Source organism: Cryptococcus neoformans, chromosome 1 (genome assembly GCF_000091045.1).
Source record: "Cryptococcus neoformans var. neoformans JEC21 chromosome 1, complete sequence".
In the NCBI taxonomy this organism is placed as follows: Eukaryota; Fungi; Basidiomycota; class Tremellomycetes; order Tremellales; family Cryptococcaceae; genus Cryptococcus; species Cryptococcus deneoformans.
In genome coordinates this window covers 667,495-691,519 of record NC_006670.1, presented here as the reverse complement: position 1 = coordinate 691,519, position 24,025 = coordinate 667,495, and the positions used below count along the sequence as shown (strand labels likewise).

The 24,025-nt window shown below is 47.3% G+C and overlaps 11 protein-coding genes across 11 annotated transcripts; 5 read left to right on the top strand and 6 right to left on the bottom strand.

Moving 5' to 3' along the window:
* The first annotated feature begins 9 nt into the window (after positions 1–9).
* Positions 10–1,492, top strand: CNA02630 (conserved hypothetical protein). Its single transcript, XM_024656206.1, has 5 exons — positions 10–483; positions 554–751; positions 809–928; positions 988–1,089; positions 1,140–1,492. The coding sequence occupies exons 1-5, from the start codon at positions 159–161 to the stop codon at positions 1,349–1,351; spliced, it is 957 nt and encodes a 318-aa protein (XP_024511868.1). The 5' UTR covers positions 10–158; the 3' UTR covers positions 1,352–1,492.
* Positions 1,410–3,865, bottom strand: CNA02625 (hypothetical protein). The gene is made up of 10 exons (XM_024656063.1): positions 3,684–3,865; positions 2,675–3,633; positions 2,561–2,616; positions 2,412–2,508; positions 2,287–2,353; positions 2,211–2,235; positions 2,085–2,161; positions 1,864–2,040; positions 1,767–1,799; positions 1,410–1,719 (listed from the first exon to the last, which is right to left on the bottom strand). The coding sequence occupies exons 1-10, from the start codon at positions 3,822–3,824 to the stop codon at positions 1,507–1,509; spliced, it is 1,845 nt and encodes a 614-aa protein (XP_024514135.1). The 5' UTR covers positions 3,825–3,865; the 3' UTR covers positions 1,410–1,506.
* Positions 3,866–4,012: 147 nt separating this feature from the next.
* Positions 4,013–5,169, top strand: CNA02620 (hypothetical protein). Its single transcript, XM_024656062.1, has 3 exons — positions 4,013–4,126; positions 4,180–4,472; positions 4,535–5,169. The coding sequence occupies exons 1-3, from the start codon at positions 4,081–4,083 to the stop codon at positions 4,691–4,693; spliced, it is 498 nt and encodes a 165-aa protein (XP_024514134.1). The 5' UTR covers positions 4,013–4,080; the 3' UTR covers positions 4,694–5,169.
* On the bottom strand, positions 4,725–11,134 carry CNA02610 (conserved expressed protein). Its single transcript, XM_566652.1, has 19 exons — positions 10,899–11,134; positions 10,809–10,841; positions 10,614–10,750; positions 10,457–10,563; positions 10,355–10,392; positions 9,888–10,301; positions 8,199–9,840; positions 7,870–8,135; positions 7,426–7,823; positions 6,782–7,363; positions 5,823–6,729; positions 5,623–5,763; positions 5,520–5,573; positions 5,375–5,469; positions 5,233–5,318; positions 5,161–5,180; positions 5,039–5,107; positions 4,957–4,974; positions 4,725–4,906 (listed from the first exon to the last, which is right to left on the bottom strand). Exons 1-19 carry the CDS (start codon positions 10,978–10,980, stop codon positions 4,800–4,802), a joined length of 5,196 nt encoding a protein of 1,731 aa, XP_566652.1. The 5' UTR covers positions 10,981–11,134; the 3' UTR covers positions 4,725–4,799.
* A 184-nt stretch (positions 11,135–11,318) lies between these two features.
* CNA02600 (nucleus protein, putative) lies at positions 11,319–12,618 on the top strand. Its single transcript, XM_024656205.1, has 6 exons — positions 11,319–11,432; positions 11,494–11,616; positions 11,669–11,750; positions 11,806–12,280; positions 12,324–12,463; positions 12,510–12,618. Coding segments are annotated over exons 2-6 (759 nt in total). The 5' UTR covers positions 11,319–11,432; positions 11,494–11,614; the 3' UTR covers positions 12,570–12,618.
* On the bottom strand, positions 12,373–13,482 carry CNA02590 (expressed protein). The gene is made up of 7 exons (XM_024656204.1): positions 13,456–13,482; positions 13,397–13,399; positions 13,249–13,298; positions 13,182–13,201; positions 12,978–13,078; positions 12,534–12,888; positions 12,373–12,441 (listed from the first exon to the last, which is right to left on the bottom strand). The coding sequence occupies exons 1-6, from the start codon at positions 13,458–13,460 to the stop codon at positions 12,675–12,677; spliced, it is 393 nt and encodes a 130-aa protein (XP_024511864.1). The 5' UTR covers positions 13,461–13,482; the 3' UTR covers positions 12,373–12,441; positions 12,534–12,674.
* Positions 13,483–13,909: 427 nt separating this feature from the next.
* On the bottom strand, positions 13,910–15,837 carry CNA02580 (sorbitol dehydrogenase, putative). Its single transcript, XM_566646.2, has 9 exons — positions 15,663–15,837; positions 15,544–15,597; positions 15,469–15,493; positions 15,136–15,401; positions 15,010–15,080; positions 14,686–14,956; positions 14,458–14,627; positions 14,302–14,397; positions 13,910–14,245 (listed from the first exon to the last, which is right to left on the bottom strand). The coding sequence occupies exons 1-9, from the start codon at positions 15,774–15,776 to the stop codon at positions 14,062–14,064; spliced, it is 1,251 nt and encodes a 416-aa protein (XP_566646.1). The 5' UTR covers positions 15,777–15,837; the 3' UTR covers positions 13,910–14,061.
* Positions 15,838–16,711: 874 nt separating this feature from the next.
* On the top strand, positions 16,712–19,428 carry CNA02570 (acetolactate synthase, putative). The gene is made up of 6 exons (XM_566644.2): positions 16,712–17,123; positions 17,172–18,091; positions 18,145–18,447; positions 18,503–18,802; positions 18,859–19,094; positions 19,145–19,428. The coding sequence occupies exons 1-6, from the start codon at positions 16,759–16,761 to the stop codon at positions 19,175–19,177; spliced, it is 2,157 nt and encodes a 718-aa protein (XP_566644.1). The 5' UTR covers positions 16,712–16,758; the 3' UTR covers positions 19,178–19,428.
* On the bottom strand, positions 19,237–21,356 carry CNA02560 (expressed protein). The gene is made up of 6 exons (XM_566642.2): positions 21,132–21,356; positions 20,933–21,077; positions 20,702–20,880; positions 20,547–20,648; positions 20,288–20,485; positions 19,237–20,229 (listed from the first exon to the last, which is right to left on the bottom strand). The coding sequence occupies exons 1-6, from the start codon at positions 21,282–21,284 to the stop codon at positions 19,480–19,482; spliced, it is 1,527 nt and encodes a 508-aa protein (XP_566642.1). The 5' UTR covers positions 21,285–21,356; the 3' UTR covers positions 19,237–19,479.
* Positions 21,357–21,475: 119 nt separating this feature from the next.
* Positions 21,476–22,893, top strand: CNA02555 (hypothetical protein). The gene is made up of 5 exons (XM_024656061.1): positions 21,476–21,596; positions 21,664–21,702; positions 21,781–22,027; positions 22,083–22,422; positions 22,472–22,893. The coding sequence occupies exons 1-5, from the start codon at positions 21,544–21,546 to the stop codon at positions 22,588–22,590; spliced, it is 798 nt and encodes a 265-aa protein (XP_024514133.1). The 5' UTR covers positions 21,476–21,543; the 3' UTR covers positions 22,591–22,893.
* CNA02550 (isopentenyl-diphosphate delta-isomerase, putative) lies at positions 22,519–23,818 on the bottom strand. The gene is made up of 5 exons (XM_566641.2): positions 23,575–23,818; positions 23,319–23,513; positions 23,134–23,271; positions 22,965–23,078; positions 22,519–22,906 (listed from the first exon to the last, which is right to left on the bottom strand). Exons 1-5 carry the CDS (start codon positions 23,744–23,746, stop codon positions 22,728–22,730), a joined length of 798 nt encoding a protein of 265 aa, XP_566641.1. The 5' UTR covers positions 23,747–23,818; the 3' UTR covers positions 22,519–22,727.
* Positions 23,819–24,025: the final 207 nt, after the last annotated feature.

The window sequence follows — 24,025 nt, the reverse complement described above, 5'->3', positions numbered from 1 at the left end:
ATCTCCTTTCCTCCACTTCCGCTACCAGATCCGATTCCGCTGATGACTCACTTCACAAAACGTTTCTCCTGTCAAAGATATATATAGAATGGTTAGACCACCCACATCACCACCACATCCGCATATCTTCTGATATACTCCCTAACAAAACTTCCACGATGTCTCCCAGATTCGGCTACATTGGTCTCGGCAACATGGGCGTCCCCATTGTCCGCAATCTCGCGAAATATGCCGCTGCCTCTGGCTTCCCCTCCATTTCCATTTGGAATAGGTCTTCAGCCAAGTATGCTTTGGTCAAGGATGCCATTCCAGATGCCTTCTACGCAGACGATGTTGAGGAAGTTGTCATGAAGTCCGACATCGTACTCAGCAGCTTGATCGATGACAAGGCGGCCGAGGATGTCTATGAGAAGATGTTCAAAGCTACCGAGGGAAGAAATGTCATTTTTGTTGACCAGTCCAGCTTGAAGGCTGTCACTTCTGGTAAGCATCTATTTAATACGAGTTTTCTTTCTTCCATGTATCGGAAAGTAATCTGCTTCCTGTCCTCAAGCCAAACTCGCGGAACAAGCCAAGTCTATCGGAGCGACCTACATTGCTTCTCCCGTATTCGGCCGACCCCCAGCTGCTGAAGCCTCAAAATTACTCATTGTCCTATCTGGTCCAGCCAATGTTAAGTCGGAGGTCAAAAAGCATCTGATCCCTGCCATCGGTGATAGGTTTGTCGACGTCGGAGAAGATGTAAAGCTCGGTATGTCTCTTCGCAGACGACTTGTGAAGACTTTCTGACTAAATTGTATTATCACAGCAAGCTCTCTCAAGTCTATGGGCAACATGGTACTTCTCGGCTGGATCGAACTCTTGGCAGAAGCCTTCACTCTTGGTGATGCCGTCGGCCTTGAGCCCTCTGTTTTTAACGGCTTCATTCGTGAGTTATTGAGGTAGCAAGTTAGGCGCACCTGCTGAGCGGCTACGTTTTGTGTTTAGAGCAATTTTTTCCTGCCCCTCCTTTGACTGCCTATTCTAACCTAATTTCTAAGGGAGAATTTCCATCTGGTTCGGGGTTCAGTGTCAATGGTGGCTTGAAGGGTTTGTCAATTCTAACATCTTCGCAAGCAAAGCTGATATATTGCTTTCAGATGCCCGAAACATGATGAGTCTCGGTGCAGATCTTGGTCACCCCTGCCCTTTGCCCACCATTCAGCGTGCTCATGATAATCTAGAACGTGCCAAAGAGCTGGGCGGCCCCGACCAGGACTGGTCTGCTCTAGCGGCGGCTGTTAGGGAGCAGGCAGGCTTCTCTCCTTACAGGGAGGGCACGAATAACGGTCAGGGCGAAAAGCAGATATAAGATCAAGATTCAAATAGTGCACCAGTCTCTTTTTACTGCTTTTGAACGATGGTTGTATTGCTCATATATCTGAATATATATAACATACCGTCATCTGACTTTACAGGTAGTAAGTCACCGATGCAACCAGATAGATGAATGCTTGAATTCATGTATTAAGCCCATTCACGCCCAAATCGCCAGTCCTTCAATGCGGGGTTAATTTTGCGCCTATCTTCCTGTTTCCATCCACTTGCATCAATCCAGCTCGGGAACTGAGGCCTCGCCAGTGAAGCAAGGAGGACGTTTGATACAAGTGAAGGACTTGAAAAAGGATTGTCTGGCCGCTTAGGCATGGCGAATAACGATTTCGACGTATTGGCCCGGATCTGATAGACGCAAATTAGCTGACAATGGGGTTTATTATTACGCTCACCTGTTCAATGGTAGTAATATTGAACAACAATAGCTTTTGAACAATTTTCAGTCGTGACCTTTGCGGAGACGTTCCTCATCACGGAAAGAAGGCTTACCCTGACATGATACTGCAACAGGAACAGGACCGGTATGATGGCGATAATTCCCAACAAAAAGCTAACAGCTGCCCCAGGGGAATCGCTGAGCGCACTTTTGAAAGAAACATTATCGTGATGACATAAGAGGGAAAAATGGATGGCGGATAATATGACGATGTAAATGTCCGATATACTCTTTGCAAGGTTATTGACGTATACCAAAAGATACTAGTACATACCGTTGTAATGAGAAGGACAATAAAAGAAAAGTAGTTTCGCTTGCCCACGCATGTGTGAAGATACGAACAATGGTGATCTACAAAGCACATCAACTAAGGCCTCGTGTTAGCCCATCTCCAACATACCTATGCCGTCTACGCAATTGCCGCACTACATTTCAGATTGAGTCAACAGGGTGTACCATGCGCATTGGGAGCTCACTAATCGACAATGGCTACATCGGGGCGGTCTATATGTCGCGCAAGTCTCGCAGTATTTGACGGATACTCTAAAATGAATTTAGTATTATGGTAAGCGAGATGATGGTGAAGAAGACTGTTACTCACCGACCATTTTGCACTGTCAGCTCCCTGGGATAGGCTTCCCACCAATCATCAACTTGAGCCATAGGGGGGTCTGGATCTAGCTTGCGAGGAATGATTCCTGAGACGTTTATTAGGGCGGCGATATATGAGATACGAAAGGCACACCTCACCTGGGTCACGAAATGCTGTAACAACAAAAGAAGTTGTTGTTATTCCAAAGAGATAACTACAAGATCGTTTATCAGATAGTTGTATATTGACATTTATGCTAAATAGGCACGCACACAAATATAATTGTGGCTGCTACCCCGCCTCCCTTTGCCAAACCGTACTCTGTCCCATGCAGCCACATCCACACCCCAGTAGTACCAAGCCATACTCCCGATATACCCAGAAGCACAGCTAAGACTAATCCCATCGAGTACCATGTGTCCCCACCTATGAGCACATGCCCTCCCAAGATGAAAGTTGAAAGAGGGTTTTCAAAGGACATGTACTTTCTTTGCCGATTCGGCTTTGAAGAGTTATTTTGATGCCGGATGCGTTCGAAAGTTGTTCTGGAGTGAGACTGTCGCTTGAGATTCGTCAAGCTTGGCTTTTCTCCTGCTTCGCGACGGACAAGATTATCTGACGATAATTCCATCGGAGCGCCCCTCGGTGGAGATGAGGCTGTAGTGAGACTATGTCTCAGGGATCTGTCCCGTCCTCCTTGAGAGGATGAGGTGGCAGCAATTACTGGGCGTACATTATGGGAGGCAATGGTCAAACCTGTTTCCGAGGCCATAAGCGTACTGTGAAGAGGGGAGTCCCTTTCAGCAGGAGAGGAGTTAGTGCGTAATCCCTGACTGAGAGGAAGGTCAAACGCTGAATGTCGCTCTATTGGAGAAGGGGCTCGTAAAGCATCATTGCCCTCTACTTCAGAGTTACCGGAGATTTTGGCATCAAACGTACTTGCTCCACTGGAGACACCGGCCGGCATTAATGGTCTAGCCTTACTTTTCTCTAATCTTTGGGCGGCCGCTGGCTTTTTAGGAGTTAGAAAACCCCTCGGGGTAGGCAAAGGGATGGAAGATCTCTGGGGTGAAGCAGTAGGCAAAGGTCCGGAGGAAGGCGAGGTAGACTGGGAGAGAGCTGATAGGTGAGAACTGGATTGCGCACGGATCACTTTGCCTCTCAACCGTGACGCGATGGATGACGGAAGATGGGCTGAACCCCCTAATGGTAAGTCTGGCTGGACCCCGTACTTGTGCAAGGGTCAACTGAATGGCCAATCACGGCAATAGCTTTGCTCACGAAGTTACGGGTGTTTTGAAGACTGTCCTGTCTCTGGAGTGGGGTCTTGGATGAAGGTTGCTCGCCAGAGCTGTGGTTTTCATTTGCGGAAAGTGTGGTATTTGGTTGACTATTGAGGAAGGCGACAGGTGGGGTGGCCATTGGTGGCGACTACGGGAAATGTGTATTATAAATTTATGGTTATCAATATATCACTGTCTACGCTGCTGTTGATCCAAGACCACCGAAGAAAATAAACAATAATGCGGAGCCCCATTGCTCGGCGACATCCGACCCGTTTTCGATCAATAAATATATCACTCACCATAATAATATCAATTCGTTATTCACTTCGCAACATTCCCTCGTCAACCTGCCCCGTTCCTAACTCCCATTCTCCAGACCTCCGCTCGCCCTCATGGAAGACCCTTCCGCTCCGTCTTTGGTCCAGATCCCAAGCACAGGTGAGTTCATCTTGTCTTAGCAGAATTGGACCTCTTGCCGACCCCATTCCCAGGCGTAGAGTTCTTCGAGTACCGCCGCCGGTTGTTCATGGCTGGCCTCCCTTTCCCAGAGACACCAACTACACAACCCTTGCCTGCTACTTATCTTGTCCCGGAACAGCCCCCCCCTCCATTGCCAAGACCACCAAGACAGCCAAAACACCCGTCTGTAACCAGAATAGAAGAGGCACTCAGTCAAGAAGGCGCTGAAGCATCAAGAGATCTTTGGGAAGGAGGGATGAAGGAGCTGGCTAAGAATCTGCACGATGGTAGGAAATTTACTAAGGGAATGAGGTTGGGGCTAGTAGTGAGTCATCGAGCCTCGTTATTACAGATGCAGAAGGATGCCACTAATCAGGACGGAAAAAGATTAAAATATTAATTGCAAGCTGGATCAATGATGGCTTTTGGCCTGTAGACCCTCTGACGGGCTTGCCAGAAAAACCTCCAGCCTCACCTCTTATTGAGGGGGTCGACTTATTCCCAGAAGATACCCTGGAAAGTACACAACAATCGAACAAAAGTTGACCAGCCGGACATACCTAACCAAATTTAAATCAACATGATCCGTTGCATTCATCAATCTATCAAAAATGGATTTGTCCTGGGATGCAGCCTAGCGGGTACTTTTGCATCACCTATTGAACGATGTCCTCTCTTGGACAAGTGCGGCCAAGCTGAGTAGATACTGCTCAGCTATGCTTGAAAAGTAGAACTCGTGAGAAGCGTTGTGAGCCGATTCTGTGATTGCAAGTCAATCCACGCAGAGTCTTGCTTCATCTTTGACTTACCAAGATTGTGAGCAAGCTCTACACGAACAAATGTGCAATGTCAGCGAGGCTATACATTGTTTAGTGTTGCAATACGGCTTACCGTGCGCAATGCTGAAGTACCATGAAATCCAGGGTTCCTTGTGCTGACCCCTGATACACATGTCATTGTCTGTCGCAAAGAGGCGTCAACATGGCCCATTCACCATTACCCGTCATACTTACGCCATGCCCCGAAATATCTCCTGTGATATGATACATTAGTAGCTGCTTCTCATACAATATTATAATACGCACGCGTTACAAAAAATTGTGCCGCCTCTATTGAACGCAATCGTCGGGCCTTCATGATCCCAGAAAATGTTGATCACCGCTGGTCTCAACTGGACTCGAAATTTTCAGCAATTAAGGAAATGGGGCTTGAACGCCACGGACTCACTAGGAAGACCTGACAAATTGGTATCAATACGTCTCGAGCAAATCGAACGCATATCTCCATTTTATCCCTTAAAAAGTCGTTGGGGTGACTAACATCTAAAACTCCGTTAGTCTCTGAAATTGTAGACGCGCCATCTCTGACGCACCTCGGGGACACCAGACTTGAAGGGGCATTCCAGACTGCGGGGAAGCATCAAACGCTGTAATCTATTAGTAGACTTTTGGAAGGAAGTAAGTTAGCAAACGCACCCATTACCAAATCCACATGCACACTAGCGTCGCAATAATCGTCCTGAGATTCGGAGACGTCGTTCACTGCCTGGCGACTATCTCGTATTAGAGTGGAAGTCTCCGGCCGCGAAGCGTCCATTGCTTTCTTGACCGTCGCCCCTGTGTCCGCGCATTTTATAATACGTTAGTTACATGATAATGCTGATCGTTCTGCTTACGGATATTCAAGAGATCCGTGGGTCTCTTGGTAGATCTCCCATGACGTGTTTCCCCCGTGACTCCCGATGATTTGTTCCCATTCATCAAGCCTTCCGATGCTCCTCCTATTGACGACTGATTTTGCTTTGCCACACGTTGGACAGTGCTCTCCGGTAATCCTCCCGGCATGCCACCAGGCATTTCCACCTCTTTTTCCTTTCCTCGACCTGTCGAGCCCCTGCTCAATTTGCTGAATAGACCTTTTACCCCAGATGATTCTCCTGATACAGAAGCACGTCGGGCCGAGTTTTCTTTGTTTTGCGTCTTCACCTCTGTTTGTCCTTGCTCGTGAGGTACGACTGTTTCCTTATTTCTCCTTGCTTCGGCCTCAAGTCTCAACTTCTCCTCCCTCTGCTGATTGAGTATTCTGTCCACGTTGAACCCCCTCTTCCTCAGTGCGAGAAGGGGAGTAGTCAGCATCGAAAACAGCAGCAACGCTTCATCCGCTTTTTGAGACTTGAAAAGCACTTCACACAGTGCGGAGGCAACGTCATAATAGTCGGGCTCGGCTGTGACAGAAATAGTGAGTATGATTGATCTGCCCTTCCCCGCTGAAGCGAATGCGTAAAGAGACTGAAGATGGATTTGTTCTTTATTGCCTTTTCGATACAGGTGCTGCACCTTCAGAGATTGCACTTCTTCTACGCGAAACTTGTTTTCGCGAGCGAGTTCGTCTACGGTGTAAATGGCACTTTTGCGGCGATCTGAAAGGAATATGGCAAGTCGCTCCAAGACATGTTGACGTAAAGCGAGAGCCTTATCAGATGTTGAGTGATTACGAAGTGGAGTCGAGATGTACTTGCTCTCAACGAGCGACGACAAGGGCTTAGCTCCAAGCTCCAAGTAGAAATCTTCCAGAATTCGCTCCTAATATCGATCGGTCAGATAAACGTCTAACTCAAATGAATAGAAATTTCACCTCGGGGGCGGACAGAATATACTGCCCAAAATACTGAGCGTATGCAACTCTGTCCACAAGGACGGCTTCGCTTGCTCTACATAACACCCATTCTCTATAGTATTCGTCATCACCTCCGATGACTGGCTGCGTTGCCATAGATAAGCTCTTTTTGCTCATCGGTATACGTTGAGACGCAAGGAGAAATGGCGCAGCTTTCATTGCACTTCGAGTCTGATTATCAAGGCGATTCCAGTTCGCTGCTATGAGGCGCAGCTGTTCGAGGTATCTCTCCGAAGATCCTGCCTGTCTCAGCATTCCCTGAGAATCCTTCATTAATAATAGCGTAATGTCCTTAACAGATGGCTCGCTCTTTACACCGCAGTATCGAAGAAACATATTGGCTTTGAGCCCGAAATCGATGAAAGTAAAGGCTGAAGAATACAGATTATCCTCACTGTCTCCGGAGACAAAGTATACCTGAGAGGGTTTAAACATTACGACGGAGGACGGACCAGCACCTTTTTGGACAGGGATGAAGGCCGTATGCCGAAGAGGATCGACAGAAGAAGGAGTGGCATGGCCAATGAATGTACCAATATACTTATGTCCGCTTCAGCGCAAGAGCAAACAAATGGAGTATCTGGGCTGCTCGGCCAACTCACCTCAAAGATTTTACGCGCTGCCCCAACATCAGTTGTCAAATTATTGGTCAATGCGATGACCAACTGTTCTAAAGGAGGATCTTTTTGAACGCCAAGCTTAGCAGCGTTCTCTGGGCTCGCTACGTAAGGCTGCGCTACAGCAAATCCGAGCATGGCACATTCTGGATTCGTGAATACTTCACCAGGCTTAGCCAGAATATTGACGCCTTTTGTGTTGATGGCTGGAATGAAGGCAATGTCAGGGTAAGCGTCAGACTTGAATGTCGGATAATGATTTTGATGATTTGAAAGTAGGTATTCCAAAGCTTTTTGATTAAGTGGTGCACGACCTGCAGCGATTTTCAGAAGAGCATCTATGGGGGGATAGCGGTTCAGTCCAAGTGTAAAGAGGAGTTTCGCTATTGACAAGTTAATTAACTCTGTGAGTCTCTAGGATTGACAAACCTTCATCAGAATTGGATCTCCATTTTCCATTTGCCCAGTCTAGTACTGGTAATCCTAAATCTTTCATCGCTTCTGTGGGCTCATACAATTGCCAAGGCTTTTGCCTAACAGGGTGAGGCTCCTTTCCATCCTCTGGATGTTCGACAAAGAGGGGAAATGCAGCGGTCTGTCGAAGACGCTTCATTTCCTCGTCTGAGAGGGTATCTTTGACGGACACTAGGTAACGCATAAGGTCCTGGCAAGACCAAGTGCCTCCTCCTATAAGCCTTGCTGCTTTATTAGCATGACCCCCATCGGACCATCTTTTAACAAAAAGTATGAATACGTACCTGGAGAAGACTAACTGTAGATCCACCGTTTTTCTCACTCCGATAGCCAGTAACATTTTCTCCATACTTCCCCTTAGGGCTGTACCTTTTGATAATGCTATGATTGGGAGATCATCGAACAGCAAATTCCCTTCAAAGTATGTCTCACAGGCTTTCTTCATGCCCATCTTCGTCGGTATGCACTCAACATCCTTCAGCTCAATACTTATGGCAGACTGAATATTAGAAGGTAAATTGGGCCATGAGCGACTCAACATTGCCAGCACTTTCTCCGAAAATTCAGGAGAGGAGCGAATGTCGGTGGAGGGATCCGTCGCAGGTTTCGACATCGGCGGATTTGTGAGGAAGGATATGTACTGCAGCAAATTGAGTTCCGTCCATCCAAAGACCCTGCTAATGGAATTGGCTCGAAGGTTTTTGGTAATGCTATACGGAATTGTATGTTGTGGGATAGGCATGTCTGGGGATATTGTTCCAGAGTGTGGACGTATGAAAGTTTGAACCATTGATAACGGGAGAATTTTACCATCATCGCGCAAGACAATTGCGGCGTCGAGAAGACGATTGCGAAGCGATAGATTGAAGCCTTCGATGCTGGCCATATCTTCCCACCATTTCAGACAGTCTACAGCCTCTCCTTGAGTCAGAGGCCGCTTTCCAAGTTGCTTCACAACGTCATCATACGATATATCCACCAGCAATCGTTGAGCATGTAACCGCCCCGTCAGCCGAATAGCCTGATCAAGCACAGCGGAGGATATTACAGGCAGTTCGGGCAGGAATTTGCTAATTGATGCCTGTGGCATCCGAACATCCTTGACGGGCTGCACACCTTGTTCCGATAAGATTGGAAATAGCTGATTGTTTTTTGAGCAGCCATAAAATGACGCTTCCATTTCTTGACCGACTACTGTTGATGGAGTGGTCGGCCTAAAGTTGAAAAATCTGATGACATGCAGTGCTCTAGCCGTAAGCCGAGAAAGGCCCAGGTCGTCAGTCTTTGAGGTCTTGATCCATTCGTCCGCAATATCTTGCATTTCAAGCTCATAGATCAATCGGCATAGATAACCTGCAACCCAGAGAAGTTGCCGGTTCCAATGAGACACATGTTTGTTGACGAGATCGATAGATTCTCTTTCGACTGTAGGAATGAATCGCGAGGCAACATGACCCCCTATGCCTGTTGTTTGACCAGTGGGTTGTCCTATGAACACCTTCGCTGACATATCAGAGTCCAGCTTTGGGCACAGACCATCAAAGACTCCAGCAACATCCTTCTTGAAAGGCTTTCCATTCAAGTCTTTGGCCTCATCATCGTCAGTCCCTCGTGAGTAGACAATACTAGCTGGCATTCTGTCTGGTGCGGCCTTCTTAGTTGCGCGCTCTAGCTCACGAGCGAAAGCTGGTGAGACATTGACTTTGACATTGCCTTGATATATGAGGATATCGCGGTAGAAAGTGGTGATCTCCATGATGTCTTCGGCCGTTGATGGAGGCTCCCGTACACTTGAAGATGGCGGCGGAGTCGGCGACGAAGAGTAACGACCAAAAAATGAACTGGATATCATAGAGGCCAAGCCTCGCGCGGGTTTGGCAAATTGAGAGATCGCGCTCGGCAAAGGTGGAGGGGAAAACCCCGCAACTACTTCATGTAAGCCAACAAGTCAACAGTTCGATGTCCGTACATACCTTCAAGCCACTTCATGATTTTTGCTGTAATGACCATATCGGTGACATCGACATTCATGACTGTCATTATCCCACCCGCAGCCATGGTATGCAGTCCCCCTCTTTCTGCTCTCTCTTTCCGTTTCACTACTTTTTCCACTTCCAAAACACTGATGCCATCAACAAGCATCTCAATCTTCTTGACCGTTCGCATGAAAGTGATAGAAGTCACAAAGAACCGAGCGAGCTCCAGTGGTCCTTCAAGAAGTGACGGTTCACGCAGAGTCATCGAGAACGTCGTCCAGGGATTGCCAGAAAGAGAGGACGCGTTATCCATAGCTTTCGGAAGGTGGCCTGACCGAGCCAGCAGCTTATCCTTCCCATCTTTCCAATGGAAGGCCATCCATTTGTCCCCAGATTCAACAAATGGCCCATCTATCAATCTGTTTCAGCCCGGTACAGTACATCAGCGGCAAATTAGAGCTCACCGCATACGCTGAATAGTGAATAGAAGCCTACTCCAAAACTAAATAGTATATGATCAGTAGGGTAAGATAATACGATAGATGGTCACGGAGTGAATAACTGACGCCCCGATTTTCTCTTCATCAGGATTGCCTTCCGCGATCTTCTTGAGCCTTTGCCAATCTTCCGTTCGAAACGGAATCCCATCATTGGAGACGATATAGCTATGTATCTGAATAACGTTAGTTTTCTTGCGCAGAGCTGAGTGAATGAACGATGTACCAAAGCAGTCTTTGCATCTGGCAATTTGCTTGGCTTTTGATCGCTTTTTAGAGCCTCTAAACCCTCTTTTGTGTAAAACTTGACTTGGACATGTTGAGCTCCGGCATCATCTGAGTTTTGCAAGAGCTCTCTGAAAACTGCAGCCATCGCAAGGAAGTCAATGAAAATGACGCAAAATAGAGCTATCTAGCTTACTAGTATGTTCACCCGAGTACCTTGCCAATATTTCTAGACGCAAACGTAAGTGAAGCGGTAAACAAAAGGAATAAACGAGATAAACCTTACTATCAATGAGGGCTCTTTGATTCACTTCTACATCCTCGTCTTGACCAGACGACCAAAGCTCCTCCTTCGTCAACGGGGGCATGTCGAAGCCGGGAAGTGAAAAGTATAAAAGGAGTGTAAGGCACTTGACTGGAGTTTTATATTGAGGACTTAGATATCATAAGAAACTGTGGACGAGTGATCACTAAAGGGTGTACGAATGCAAATGTATCTACGTGAGGGCCTTTTCAGTCGGATTGCAGCAGTAGTAATAATAAGTATAGGTACTCATACATATGATATGACAGTCGGTGCAGTGCAACAACAACACTACTACTACTCTCGTACTGCGAGCTCGCAAGGAGTTCTACGGCGCTCTCCACTCGCGTTCGTGGCTCATCAATCATCCATCCGTCGTCTTACATCGTTCACCCACAGATCTGCAATCTGATGCTTGGTTCATATTTATTTTGAATCGTTCCTTGAGTTCACATGCTGCTATTCCATGGCTAAGCAACCCAATATTAAAGCACACGATTGGATATAGCACATCAGGTCAGTAGCCCATACAAGACCGTACGCTGTATTGGCCAACCATCAAACGGCTTCCGTTCAGCCATCGCCAGCACAGCGCCCATCTTGATCGCCACTGCGAAACCACGCAAACCTTTCCACCAAAGCATTCAAATTCATTGCGAAATCCGCCTTTTTAACGTCTGACTACATCTTCAGACAGAATGTACGCGCTACAAATGTAGACGTGTCTACTCTATGCTGACGTTTGAATTCAGGCCTTCGAAACCTCAGAAAAACGTGCCTCGCAAGTCGAATACAGGAACTCCTGTTGCTTCAGAGGATGGGGTCTCTATTGCAGTACGTCCTCTATCAGAAGCCGACGACGGCATGCTCATGTTCTTGGACACAATAGGCAGTAATTGATCGCCTGTCTTACGCTGACGCGCCGCGCCCTTTCAAGTCTGCCTCATTCGCATCTCATTTACCCTCACGCACAGCAACCTCGTCTTCTACTTCAGTCCGTAAGAATGCCAAACAGATCCTTGCTCTTGAGCGGGAACGTTATCTTGGTGGAGATGGTTTCCTTTCTGCACAACATGTAGCAATGAGAAAAAGAGGCGAAAAAATCGAATTGGGGAAGAAGAAAAAGGGAGTGGCCAAGAAGGGGAACATACAAAATTTGTTGAAAGGGAAAATGAAGCGTGATGTTGAAGAGATGTCAGGGACGCAAGAACAAACACCAGCAGAGAGTCGGATGACAAGTGAAGGAACGACACCCACATTGGAAGAGGACGAGGACATGGATGTCAGTCAGAAAGAAAGGCCGGCTACCCAAGCCCCAAATGATCATCCCGAAGATTCCAGACCCAAGCAGGAAATTGTGACTTGTAAGTGTTTTGAATTGCCGACATGAACTCATCCCCCTGGCAGACTTAACTCCAACAGCTCCACCGTCGTTGCTGCCTCCTAAAAAATACTGCGACATCACCGGTCTCCATGCGTCTTATACAGATCCTAGAACAAAGTTACGCTACAAGGGCCTCGATGTCTGGCATGTTGTTCGTGGATTGGTAAGCTCGAATTTATATGACTGAGAGGTGACTGATCATTCTCGAGGGACCTGGAGGCGATCAAGCTTACCTATCACTACGCGGCGCTCAAACCTCACTTAAATAGACCTTCACTCAGTATTATTTTGATGTGCCTCTTGTTAAATGTACATATTGCGTCCTCGCTGTCGAAGGCCAAGCAGTCTATCTCCATATACATAGATCATCCTTATCAAGCCTTAACTTTTTCAACACCTTCCTGTACTTTTTCTTTTACATCATCCACCTTGGCACCCACAGGATGCTTCTTTTCCTTGCCGCCGAAATACCAGTAGTTGAGAAATCGTGCTTCTTGAGTAAGTTGGGCAGCGGCATTGGTGGCGTGACAGGCGAAAAGAAGATAATTTCGAGGTTGAACGCGCCATGCGAATCGCATAAAGATCAAGCTACATATGAGGTCAGCTCTGCAATCCATCAAAATAACTTCATGCGATGTCCCTCTGCACTGCAGACAGTACACCATATATCAACTTACGAATAGACGGCCAAAGTAGGACTCATCACACCAGAAATTGTTTCCTCATCTTTGTTCGCAATATCCGCTAGAGCGGCAAGAGGAAGACCCCAGTTTGCAATCTTTATATAGAAGCCGTCAGTACCAGTTTTTTGCGATTCATGCTCAGTGAGGAAAACATGGGCAAAACGAAGCTAGGCAAAATTATAAAGAGAAGAAACTAACCGGCCCCCAGAAATGCGTACCTGTACCGATTGTCAGTAACCTACATCCGAGCGGACATACAACATACTGAAAAAATATTGTCGAGCAGCAGGGGACTTCGCCCAGTTCACAAATGTTCTGTACCGTGCCGTTAGTACCTATCTTCGTGACGCCCTATGATACCAGGTCGCTCGCAACTCCTATCATTGACTGCTATGTGATGGATATTGACTTACGAGCTGCAACCAAAATGTCAGCTTCTCATTAATACTGTAAGCCCGGATCATTAACTTACGCCATGTCTGTCTAATCTCTACAATGATTTGAAGAGTCTACTATTATTGATGCATAGATGCCTGACTTATCTTTCAAGCGATCGCACAGACCGCGCAGCACGGCCGGCGGACATCCGTGTGCCCGGCATTTTAATCCCGTTGTGGCACTTGGGGTGACGGAGGTCTGTCTTATCTCCGTGCTGTAGTTCGAAAGTAGGAATCAAAAAAAGATGGCCTGTTGACGAGATAAACGAATGCAACGAGAATTGTGGAACAAGTTTATAAATAGGAATAAAAAATCCAGTAGAGTAGGGTGTGACGAACGTAAATAATGGCGGATGGAGAACTTTATCGATGTTCTCATCTAAAAATTACCAATTCTTGAAGGAATCCTACCATGGCCGCTACCCAGAATCCATCTCATTAACGTTATTAATTAACATTCACCGCACCAGCATCTTACAATCGTTAGCCTTCTGTGCATACGGTTGCGATCTTCACAATATTCGTCGCATATACAATTTACGGATCAACTTCAAAAAAACCGAACGGCATACGGACAACGTCCGTGAATGAACATAATACCCCTCCCCCATCTTATGAAAATGTCTCGAGAAAACAATCCACTACTCAGGTCCGTCAATGACACATTTGATAACACCTTTTCCATTCTTATCCCTCCCGTTTTTGGTAATCTCAAATGCCTCAAGGGCGTCTTCGAACTTGAAGGTATGCGTTAAAAGAGGTTTAAGATTGACAAGACCTCGAGCAACCATATCAATGGCGAGAGGATAATCGCCAGAGCCATAACTTTTAGGACAGAATGAGTCAGGTTATGCTGGTACGCGTGACTTGGTTGAACTCACCGCCATGCACCTCGGATAGTGATCTCGTTCGTGACAATCCGGAACATAGGGACAGACACGTTGGGAGGACCAAAACCAATTTGCACATAGATCCCCCTATATCAGTCTCAGTATGGACCATCCTCAATAATGACGCGTAACATGCGAGAAACCTACCCTGGCTTGATGGCATTCAAACCCATTAACACGCAGGTCTCGGCACCTGTTGCGTCGACAACCAGATCAATGGAGCCTGGGCCGCGAGCGGGGGTACCAGTGGAACGAAGAAGGTCCTCAGCCGCCCGAACGGCATGATCGCCCCTGGACTCTCCTTCATTTGGCGGGATCTGTCAGGAGCATCGGAACCGTCATCAGCGCCGTTCACATTGTCACAAGGAAACGTACAGGGATGTAGGTATCTGTGGCCGCGTACTGCTTCGCGAAATGCAACCTTTCTTCATTAATGTCTACGGCTATCACCTTCCCAGCCCCTAAGCCTTTGGCAACAGCCATAGCCAACAACCCTACTGGACCCGCACCAGTGATGAGGACGTTCCAGCCGGTACGCATACCCCCAATATTAGCAACTGCATGAGTAGCCACAGAAAGAGGTTCCATCATGGCCCCGAAAGAGAGGTCAACATTGTCAGGAAGAGGGTAGACAAGGTCGGCAGGTCTGCGGAAGAGATGTCAGTCTCGGTTTGACATCATTCCGAGAGACCGACGAACAAAGCGTAATAACGCTGGAGGGTACCACCTGTGGATGGTGGGTAGGCCGCAAATATCATGTGCTCGCATATCTATAGAGCATCAGTTTCTCGCTACTTCTACAAGGGACGTGGAAAGGGTATGCACCTGATATTTGCCGCCCTTGCAGTCTACGCACATCCGGCAAGTAACTCCCGGTTCAAGAGCGACTTTGTCTCCTACTTGAAGCGGCCTATTAGACACAGTGCCTTTGTTGGACTCTTCGGCCTCTCCTCGCGCGGTCGCCATCACATTGGAGCGAGCCGCTTGCTGGACAATGTTAGAGCCAAGCTGAACAACGATGCCCGATGATTCATGACCCAAGCACATGGACTCTGTGAGAGCAGCAAGACCCATTTTACCAGTGTTATAAACTACGAGAGAAATATCAGTCGTTAGCCAGAGATTGTTCTGACCATGCTAAAAGATAGGGGTACCGACAGTGAACATCAGAGCCACAAATACCCTTAGAAGATGTTACCAATGACCATCCGTTCATTCAGGAGATATACATACCGTTTTCTTAATCTCCACTAAAACTTCGTCTGGTCCAATTTCGGGAACAGATTGCTGTGGAGCTCATCAGCAAAGAACAAATATAGCGCTCTGACGCTGAATGCAAAATGATGGGATACCTCTTCAAAGCTCGTTTTGAGAGGTGAGTGAAGCATGAAACCAAGATTACTCTTGGCCTCAAATACCTCGGGTTTGGGAGGTTGCTTGGATTCGAGTGGAAGTGAAGTAGGCATGATTGTGAAAAACGGATGTAGGCCGTAAGTATGCTACTAGACAGCAAATAAAGAGGAAGTAAAAACGATAGATGTTTCATTTGTTAACCGAGCTTTTATAGTATGGAACATGCAAGCCCACGTCCTCTCGGAAGTCGAAAAGCTGATTTTTTATGTTGCTAGCCCGAACTTTGATGGCAAAAGAAGAGGGCAGGGCAAATGGCAGATGCGCAATTATTATTAGCAGATGATGCGATGAACCGCCCACCGCCTCCGTTCATTCCTCGCTCGTCACTTCTGTGTCGCATGTTCAGATGGCCTAAATGCGGCGAAAATGCTTCTCTTCTGTTTAATCTGGTACCTGGGCGCTGGAGTGATTCGGCAAAGGGATCACTGTCCCGACATCCAAAACGACGCCTCTGCTTTCCACGTGATTATGTTGTGTGCATGTAACCTCCCTGCTGCACGTACAGTACTTGGTGGACTTGATTGTGAGCGCTGGGCTTCTGGCTTCCGGCCTGGCAGGTGGGAATATTTACAGCGTTGTTGCATATTGTGTATACGGCAAACGGCATTTCGGCAAGCCAGGCACAGCAGAAGCTGGTTGGCATAGGTTCTCCAGTTCGTCCCGTGTAAGCCCCGGACCGAGTTTACTCCTTTCCGTGTGGGGCTCAAAAATGAACTAAATGGAGTTTGGTGGAACTCCGCTGTCAAACATGTTCTACGCACGGGCGGCTGGCTCGCGTGATATGATGGAGTAAGAACGCGCAAGAAGAGGAGGAGGAGGAGGAACTACTACCAAGATTAGGCGGGTAACGCCGCTTTTGAAAGAATCCACTTGGCATTAATTTTTTCAGGGAGGGAATTCGAAAAGTCGAAGCGAGATTCGGCCGCTCGAGTCAGAGACGCGGAGAAATCGAAATAATCAGCAACCGCCAGCTTCTGGCAAGTCAAGACGCATATCCCCATCTCCATTTCTTAACTCTCATCGACAGTCATCAAAATGCTTACACGCCAATCTCGTCTTCTCAGACGCATCCCTCCCCCGAACGCAGTCCTTCAGTCGGGCCTCCAAAGAAGACACAGGTCCACTGACCGTTATTCCAACAACATCCACACGTCTTCCACTCAAAACGCCCCAGCTCCCGTGTACGATGCTCCCATCCGCGAGAAAGGTATGACTATCGAGGCCAAGGAGCGTGTCCGGGCCCATGCCAGGAAAATTCAAAGCAGCGCTTCTACTGCTGCTGCAAGTCCTGCTGTCAGACCTCAACCTGCCCAACACTTTCAGGCAGCGCCTCAGCCCATGCCTGCTAATACGCCTCGTTTTGAAAGCGACGGCCAGGTAAAGAACGGGTTGGACTACTCGTAGGTCGCATTTGGAACTTGCATATTGTGTGCTAAGGTTATCATTAGATTTATCGGTCTCTCCGGTGGCCAAATCTTCCAAGAGATGATGCTTCGTCACGACGTAAAGCAGGTCTTTGGTTATCCCGGCGGCGCCATTCTTCCTGTCTTTGACGCCATCTATAACTCCCCTCACTTCGATTTCGTTCTTCCAAGACACGAGCAGGGTGCTGGCCACATGGCGGAAGGCTACGCTCGCGTTTCTGGCAAACCAGGTGTTGTCCTTGTCACTTCTGGTCCTGGCGCTACCAATGTCATTACCCCGATGCAAGATGCCTTGAGTGACGGTGTGCCTATGGTTGTCTTCTGTGGTCAGGTCGCCACGAACCTGATTGGTTCCGATGCTTTCCAAGAAGCCGATGTCGTCGGTATTTCTAGAAGTTGCACAAAGTGGAACGTTATGGTCAAAGACATCGCTGAGCTCCCGAGAAGAATCAACGAAGCTTTCAAGATTGCTACCACCGGCCGTCCTGGCCCCGTTTTGGTTGATCTTCCCAAGGATGTGACCGCTGCTATCCTCCGGACACCAATCCCCGCTAAATCTGCTCAACCTGGTCACTCTCCTTACCTTCCTTCCAATCCTCTCAACCCGTCATCTCAACCGTCCGACCCCCTTCCAGGCGATGCCGATTTGATTACAGAGGCTGCGCAGATGATCAACAAGGCTAAGAGACCCATTATCTTCGCCGGTAACGGTGTCCTTTCGTCCCCTGAAGGCCCTAAACTTCTCAAGGAGCTCTCTGACAAGGGGAGGATTCCTGTGACCACCACTCTTCAGGGTCTGGGAGCCTTCGACGAGAGAGACGAGAAGAGTTTACACATGATCGGTATGCATGGGTCTGCATACGCCAACTTTGCGATGCAAGAGGCGGACGTGCTGATTGCCTTGGGAGTGAGATTTGATGATCGTGTGACAGGGAAGGTTGATAGTGAGTAGTCTAAGTATAGGCCAGATTGCGAATCAAACTGATGATTGAACAAGCCTTCGCTCCCGCTGCCAAAGCTGCTGCTGCTGAGGGCCGAGGTGGTATCATTCACTTCGAAATCCAACCCAAAAACATCAATAAGATTGTTGAGGCCCAGATTCCTGTGCTCGGCGATGTCGTTGCCTCTCTTGCAGAGCTTGTCCCTCAAATTGAAGCCGTCGACCGATCTGCCTGGATTGGCCGATGCAAGGCTACTAAGGAAAGGTACCCCTTCACATACACTCCTAGCCAGGAGGGCCAGAAGTTGAAGCCCCAAGAGGTTGTTCAGGAGCTTGACCGACAGGCTGAAGCTCTCGGCAGTGAGTCAAACTGGTTTCCATATAATTCTGACTTTATAACTTACAATGAATACAGAGGAGAAGTTTATCATCTCGACTGGTGTTGGTCAACATCAAATGTGGGCCTGTCAGTACTACCGATGGACTGAGCCTCGTTCGTGGGTCTCTTCTGGTGGTCTTGGTACTATGGGCTTTGGTCTTCCCTCAGCTATCGGCGCCAAGGTTGCCGCTCCTGAAAAGTATGTGATAGACATCGACGGTGATGCAAGCTTTTCCATGACTGCCATGGAGCTAGCCACTGCAAGCCAGTACGACATCGGTGTCAAGGTATTGTTGTTCAACAATGAATTCCAAGGGATGGTTGAGCAATGGCAAGGTGACTGATCCTTTCTTTGATTCTTACACAATTATATACTGACCGAGAAATCACAGACCTTTTCTACGAAAACCGATACTCCCATACCCGAATGACCAACCCCGACTTCGTTAAGCTCTCAGAGTCTATGGGAACCAAAGGACTCAGGTGCACGAAGCTCGAAGATCTGCCTCGAATGATGAAGGAGTTCCTGGAGTACGATGGCAAGAGGCCTATCGTACTTGAATGTCTCGTTTCTAGCGAACACGTATATCCTATGATTCCTGCAGGCAAAGCCTTACATGAGCAGCTTGTGAGTTGACTTTACCAGTGACAAAAGACAAACATTAATCACCGACGTAGCTCCACCCTCTTCTTCGAAACGGCTCTGAGTAAACGCTTGGAGAGCCAGCTGAAAGCAAACATCAAAATTGTGTCATATGTCACGCCGCAGTCTCTAATTATTACATTTCTAAAAAATCAGTTCGTCAAGGATCCATATGACGGATCACTGTTGGTCTGTCATTCTGTTTTGTATTTGGTGTATATGCATGGTATTTATCACGTCATCTGTTTTGTGTTGGCTCGGGTTGTATCAATATATGATTGCTGGACCAACAAATATGCCTGCTTGACTGTTACCTTCGGGCCGCCCTGTCTTGTGAGTACGTATCTATGTAGCTAATCATGCAAAAAAATCAGTCATATCCCTTGAAATCGTCGAGCACGTCCATCCCCATCTCCACATCCAGGTCCTTCAATGTATCTCTCAAATTATTCACGGCCACGAGCATATCATTTGTCTTGATTCTCCTAGTTCCGCCGTTTGCTTGGGGGTTTTCATGGTACTCGATGTACTTTTGAATTGTTTTGACAGCAATTGTCCCTCGCATTAAGCTCAATCGCAAGGGATGCTCAATGGGATATGATTGTGATGAGAGGTATGAATCAAGGGACGTTAAGGAAGAAAGTAGAGTTGATAGGATAGAGACTGACGGTAGGGTTGATGGCGGGGGAGAAGATGAAACATGTGGCGCGTAAGAGGGGTGAGATATGAGGGCAAGTGTTGGAGACAGAAGCGATATGCGAAGAGATGACAGCATCAGACTTGATGGGTGACGGGCAAACCGTCTGTGCGACGAGAGTTCAGCGTGTATCGAAGATGCGTGGCTGGTTGAAGCAGCTGAGTGAGTTGTCCGAGATGAAAAGGCAGAGCAGTGAGATAATGGCTCTTCATCAATTTCAATATCGTCATCCTGTCCAGGGTTGGAAAGAAGAGGGTAGCGTCTTTGAACAGTGTCGGCTTGGGGCGGAGTATGCACTTGGTTGATCTCACGAGAACCATGAGAGAATATTGGTGGGAGATCGGCAAAGTATTTCGGTTTGCCACTGTTTGACTGGTCAAAGATTGGCGATGAGAGACTATCAAAATCATGGCAAGATTCGACCTGTGAGGGCACACTGAGAATCAGCTCTCTGTAAACTCAAAGCAGCTGTTATATATACTAAGTGATCGGCATCATTCATATGTATGTCGGAATTGTCTTTATGTGTCTCTGGCGATTCAGCCGATTTTTGAGCGTCACCATCTAGTGCAGCAGCCTGATCCCATAAGTCGCTGGGGAGGTCTGCCCCAGAAACTTTTAGGAGAGCACTGAGAGATGATGGATGACCACCCAAAGTTTGGATGTTATTGGCCTCAGCCTACTTTGGAAGTTCGGCCACAGTGAGCACCAAATAAGTAGCCTATGGGTGTAGATCTTACCTTCAGGCTAAGATTTTTGTCATTTGTCCACAACACGACCTTAGCTCCATGTTGATCGAAATACATACAGCAGTCCAGAATATCGTCGTCACCTTTCCCGCCCTAGTAAGGTCAGCAACATAGCCCAAGGCAATAAAACAAGAACGTAGACCCACAATCATCGAACGGTCGTATCTCTCTTTCAAGCTTTGACATCTTACCGCAGACAATCCACCTTCTCTCTTTATTCTATTCGTCTCCAATAGCCAAGTGTTGGCAAGTCTAGCAAGACGGCCTATATCAACGGGTGAGTCAGGGTACGGTAGTTTTTGTGAATGCTTGAGACCATCAATCTCTATTCCGGGTCAGCTGCGATGGACCCAATGCTGTTGAATGAGTCAACTAACCTTGAATGACTTTTATAGGAATAAGTATCAATAGCCTTAATCGATCAACAGAAGCCGACAGTAAGGTATGTAGAGTCCGAACAGTGTTCAAATAGTTGATCAATATGTTGGTATCCAAAGCCAGATAATGCATCTGACTGGTATCCTGGACAGAAAATGTAAAGTCAACGTTATATCTAATCTGCTTGGCATCACGTACAGGCACTATGGGTTCTATGGGTTCCCATATCATTTGCTCATCGCCGACGTCTCGCAGTAAAGAAGGGGATGACGGGAAGGCTGCAGGCTGAGGAGAAGATGGATGAGAAGGAGAATTAATATGTGATAGAGACTGGGTGGGAAGGGAGTACATATGATGGGAGGGAGGGAAGAAGCTGGATAACAACAAAGGGTACAGAGAAGAAGGTGCTGAAGACAGCGAGAGCGAGGGATCAAGACGCAATGAATGAATCGGCTTCGGACTCCGGTGGAGGTGAAACACTCAAATGTTTCGTTGTCTCGTCGGCGTGTTTACGTAGTAGTTTGTGTCCGATATAGCATTACTTTCATCTTTCCATATTAAAAGGAGACATCATTTATTCGACAAAAGAATCATTGAACGTGTCCAAGTCATGCAGGTTACCCCTGAACAACTCGTCAACGAAATTGCCAAAAAGTATAACGAGTAAGTAAAGCTCCCTTCGCTTGCTGCGCGTGCGTAAAGATTGAATTTCAGAACTAACCATTACGAGACTTCCAAAAGATAGGAGACTCCTAGTCGCAATAGCAGGGTGTGTACCTCTATTCTCGCTATACTCAGTATGAGCCAACAAAAACTCACGGCATGGACCGAACGGGCGGCATAACAGGCCACCTGGATCGGGTAAATCTACTCTCGCATATCCCCTCGCCGATGCCCTCAATTCCTTCATCCTTGGCCATCCACCCACAAATCCTTCTCACATTGAGAATCCTGTTTCATCTTTGCTTGCCGAAGGGAATATCCAGCAAGGAAATGACGACGAGGTTGCCTTAACGATAGGTTTGGATGGATGGCATTATCGTCGAGAGGAATTAGACGACTTTGATGATCCTCAGGACGCTCATTGGAGAAGGGTGAGCACATCCTTGAAAATATCTCATCGACAATACTGAAACAGTTTCCCTATAGGGAGCTTCTTTTACTTTTAATTTGAATTCATATAGAAGTTTCCTCTCACTTCTCCGCATTCCTCTTTACCCTCACCCGCCGAGAAACATCCCCTTTCCAACATTCGACCATGCTTCTAAAGATCCCAAGCCTTCACCTTTCCCTATCTTACCCGGACACCGCATCATCCTCATAGAAGGTCTTTATACTCTTCTTGACCAACCTGGCTGGAGAGAGTGTGCAGCAATGATGGATATGGGCGTCTGGGTTGATGTTGATGAGAATGTAGCAAGGAAACGAGTAATAAAAAGAAACTGGGAGGCTGGAATTGTTGAAGATGTCAAAAAATGTGAAGAAAGAGGTAAGGAATGATTGTAAACGACACTCTGTATTCTAACGTCCGGTGACAGTCGATGCCGTGGACATGAAAAATAACGAACAGGTCAGGAATTATCTTGTCGATCCGACATATATCATTAGATCTATCGAGGGGGAGTTCATTTCAAAGCAAAACTTCCGTTTCGACTAGAACATCCGATTAATGCAGCGCTAAGATAGAGAATATACCTCCATTATGTCCAAAAAAAAGTATGAAATTACACGAATGTCCAAAACGCCGTCCACTATCTCAAAGATCAATGCTGCTCTCTTTAACTATGACAGAACTCAGATCATCCGAATGAGCTCATTTATTTTCGGTCCGTTAGCCAGTACGTCCGCTCGAACCTCTCCAACTCCGCTCTCCTCGTCCCACCCGGCCGATCTAGACTTGGCAAGCATCTCATCCCACCAAGGGAAAAGAAGGTCTCGAGCAATAAGCTTGAACCACGGGGTGAATGAATTGGCTGCAGATGAGCAGATAAATGTTAGCAACTGGGGCTGCTGAGGAATGAAGGCACTCACAAGGATCGGTGAACATGGCCTCAAGTTCAGATTTTGAAACATATTTGGCATCACTGACCTCGTTGGGGTTGAGGTCAAGGTCCACGTTGAGGGTAGAGAACAGAATGTAGTCGACTTGCGTCTCGGTTAGTAGGCAATTGACGCAGCCTTGGTACAATGATTTACTCACTCTCGTGCTCTCCCCAGACGCCACTACTAGGCGCCAGATAGTGTATCCGAGTGAGGAAATGGAAGTCCTCAGGCTTAAGTTGACTCTCTGGTATTCCCAGCTCTTGAGGAAGTTTTCTAATGGCGGCGGCTTTCACGCCTGCAACGAAGTCAGTTCAATCTCTATAGACAAAATGGCCAACGCACCTGCCTGGTGCTCTTCCACAAGTTCAGCTTTGATACTCAACGGATGAGAACAGCAAGTATTGGTCCACATGCTGGGGAAAGTTATCTTTTCGTCGGCACGTTTTTGAAGGAGGAGACGGCCATCGGCGGGGCGGAAAAGGAAAACGGAAAAAGCACGATGAAGAAGACCAGTGTTGATGTTAGACATGAGGTGACCTACCGAGAAGAGAATAAGCAAAGCTTACCCTAGCTAGCTATCTTCTTTTTTTTCACTTACAGACTTTTTTACTTCCTTCGCCATAAACCTTGTCCTCGGGAGTGACAAGAATGCACCTCTCTTCCATAAGTCTTACTTGCTCTTCATCATACGAATCGAGATTAATATCATTGACGGCAGTGGTGAGAGTCGCGGGAGAGGTGGTGACGGTTTCTACAGCAGTTGTCGACATGTTGGAAAGCCAGGAGGAGCACTGGCAAGAAGATGATAAGAGAAATTAAAGTTTTATTACTATCAGAGCGAAATCGAAAGCGGAAATAATGACCAAACACTGAAGCCCTCGCCGAGACTTTGTCCTCCCGGTCGCGCACCGTTTGATAGAAATGCTTTTACGTTACGTAACTAGTATGGCACAAAGGGCTTTCAATGACACGTCAGTCCTAGGAACGACCACAACGGCGACCGCCGCCTCCGGGGACGTCGGGGGGGAAGGAGGCGGATAATATGACGA

Coding starts and splice junctions, on each gene's coding strand:
- CNA02625 (XM_024656063.1), bottom strand. CDS start 3,824: ATGGCCACCCCACCTGTCGCCTTCCTCAATAGTCAACCAAATACCACA. Junction 2,617..2,674: donor GCAGCCACAATTATATTTGT/GTGCGTGCCTAT, acceptor ACGATCTTGTAG/TTATCTCTTTGGAATAACAA. Junction 2,236..2,286: donor GATGTAGCCATTGTCGATTA/GTGAGCTCCCAA, acceptor TCTGAAATGTAG/TGCGGCAATTGCGTAGACGG.
- CNA02570 (XM_566644.2), top strand. CDS start 16,759: ATGCTTACACGCCAATCTCGTCTTCTCAGACGCATCCCTCCCCCGAAC. Junction 17,124..17,171: donor AAGAACGGGTTGGACTACTC/GTAGGTCGCATT, acceptor GGTTATCATTAG/ATTTATCGGTCTCTCCGGTG. Junction 19,095..19,144: donor AAGCCTTACATGAGCAGCTT/GTGAGTTGACTT, acceptor TCACCGACGTAG/CTCCACCCTCTTCTTCGAAA.
- CNA02620 (XM_024656062.1), top strand. CDS start 4,081: ATGGAAGACCCTTCCGCTCCGTCTTTGGTCCAGATCCCAAGCACAG. Junction 4,127..4,179: donor GGTCCAGATCCCAAGCACAG/GTGAGTTCATCT, acceptor CCCCATTCCCAG/GCGTAGAGTTCTTCGAGTAC. Junction 4,473..4,534: donor GAATGAGGTTGGGGCTAGTA/GTGAGTCATCGA, acceptor GGACGGAAAAAG/ATTAAAATATTAATTGCAAG.
- CNA02610 (XM_566652.1), bottom strand. CDS start 10,980: ATGCCCCCGTTGACGAAGGAGGAGCTTTGGTCGTCTGGTCAAGACGAG. Junction 10,302..10,354: donor TTCACTATTCAGCGTATGCG/GTGAGCTCTAAT, acceptor ACAGATTGATAG/ATGGGCCATTTGTTGAATCT. Junction 6,730..6,781: donor ATATTCTGTCCGCCCCCGAG/GTGAAATTTCTA, acceptor GATCGATATTAG/GAGCGAATTCTGGAAGATTT.
- CNA02550 (XM_566641.2), bottom strand. CDS start 23,746: ATGTCGACAACTGCTGTAGAAACCGTCACCACCTCTCCCGCGACTCTC. Junction 23,514..23,574: donor CGAAGGAAGTAAAAAAGTCT/GTAAGTGAAAAA, acceptor TCTTCTCGGTAG/GTCACCTCATGTCTAACATC. Junction 23,079..23,133: donor CGTCTGGGGAGAGCACGAGA/GTGAGTAAATCA, acceptor CCGAGACGCAAG/TCGACTACATTCTGTTCTCT.
- CNA02560 (XM_566642.2), bottom strand. CDS start 21,284: ATGTACTCCCTTCCCACCCAGTCTCTATCACATATTAATTCTCCTTCT. Junction 20,486..20,546: donor ACAAAAATCTTAGCCTGAAG/GTAAGATCTACA, acceptor CTTCCAAAGTAG/GCTGAGGCCAATAACATCCA. Junction 20,230..20,287: donor TGAATGATGCCGATCACTTA/GTATATATAACA, acceptor GTGCCCTCACAG/GTCGAATCTTGCCATGATTT.
- CNA02580 (XM_566646.2), bottom strand. CDS start 15,776: ATGCCTACTTCACTTCCACTCGAATCCAAGCAACCTCCCAAACCCGAG. Junction 15,494..15,543: donor TAGTGGAGATTAAGAAAACG/GTATGTATATCT, acceptor ACATCTTCTAAG/GGTATTTGTGGCTCTGATGT. Junction 14,246..14,301: donor ACTATCCGAGGTGCATGGCG/GTGAGTTCAACC, acceptor CTGTCCTAAAAG/TTATGGCTCTGGCGATTATC.
- CNA02630 (XM_024656206.1), top strand. CDS start 159: ATGTCTCCCAGATTCGGCTACATTGGTCTCGGCAACATGGGCGTCCCC. Junction 484..553: donor CTTGAAGGCTGTCACTTCTG/GTAAGCATCTAT, acceptor CCTGTCCTCAAG/CCAAACTCGCGGAACAAGCC. Junction 1,090..1,139: donor TGTCAATGGTGGCTTGAAGG/GTTTGTCAATTC, acceptor TATTGCTTTCAG/ATGCCCGAAACATGATGAGT.
- CNA02590 (XM_024656204.1), bottom strand. Junction 13,202..13,248: donor TGCTCGACAATATTTTTTCA/GTATGTTGTATG, acceptor CAATCGGTACAG/GTACGCATTTCTGGGGGCCG. Junction 13,079..13,181: donor GTACGCATTTCTGGGGGCCG/GTTAGTTTCTTC, acceptor TTCTATATAAAG/ATTGCAAACTGGGGTCTTCC.
- CNA02555 (XM_024656061.1), top strand. CDS start 21,544: ATGCAGGTTACCCCTGAACAACTCGTCAACGAAATTGCCAAAAAGTAT. Junction 22,028..22,082: donor AGGACGCTCATTGGAGAAGG/GTGAGCACATCC, acceptor GTTTCCCTATAG/GGAGCTTCTTTTACTTTTAA. Junction 22,423..22,471: donor CAAAAAATGTGAAGAAAGAG/GTAAGGAATGAT, acceptor GTCCGGTGACAG/TCGATGCCGTGGACATGAAA.
- CNA02600 (XM_024656205.1), top strand. Junction 11,751..11,805: donor AGGATGGGGTCTCTATTGCA/GTACGTCCTCTA, acceptor TGGACACAATAG/GCAGTAATTGATCGCCTGTC. Junction 12,281..12,323: donor CAAGCAGGAAATTGTGACTT/GTAAGTGTTTTG, acceptor TCCCCCTGGCAG/ACTTAACTCCAACAGCTCCA.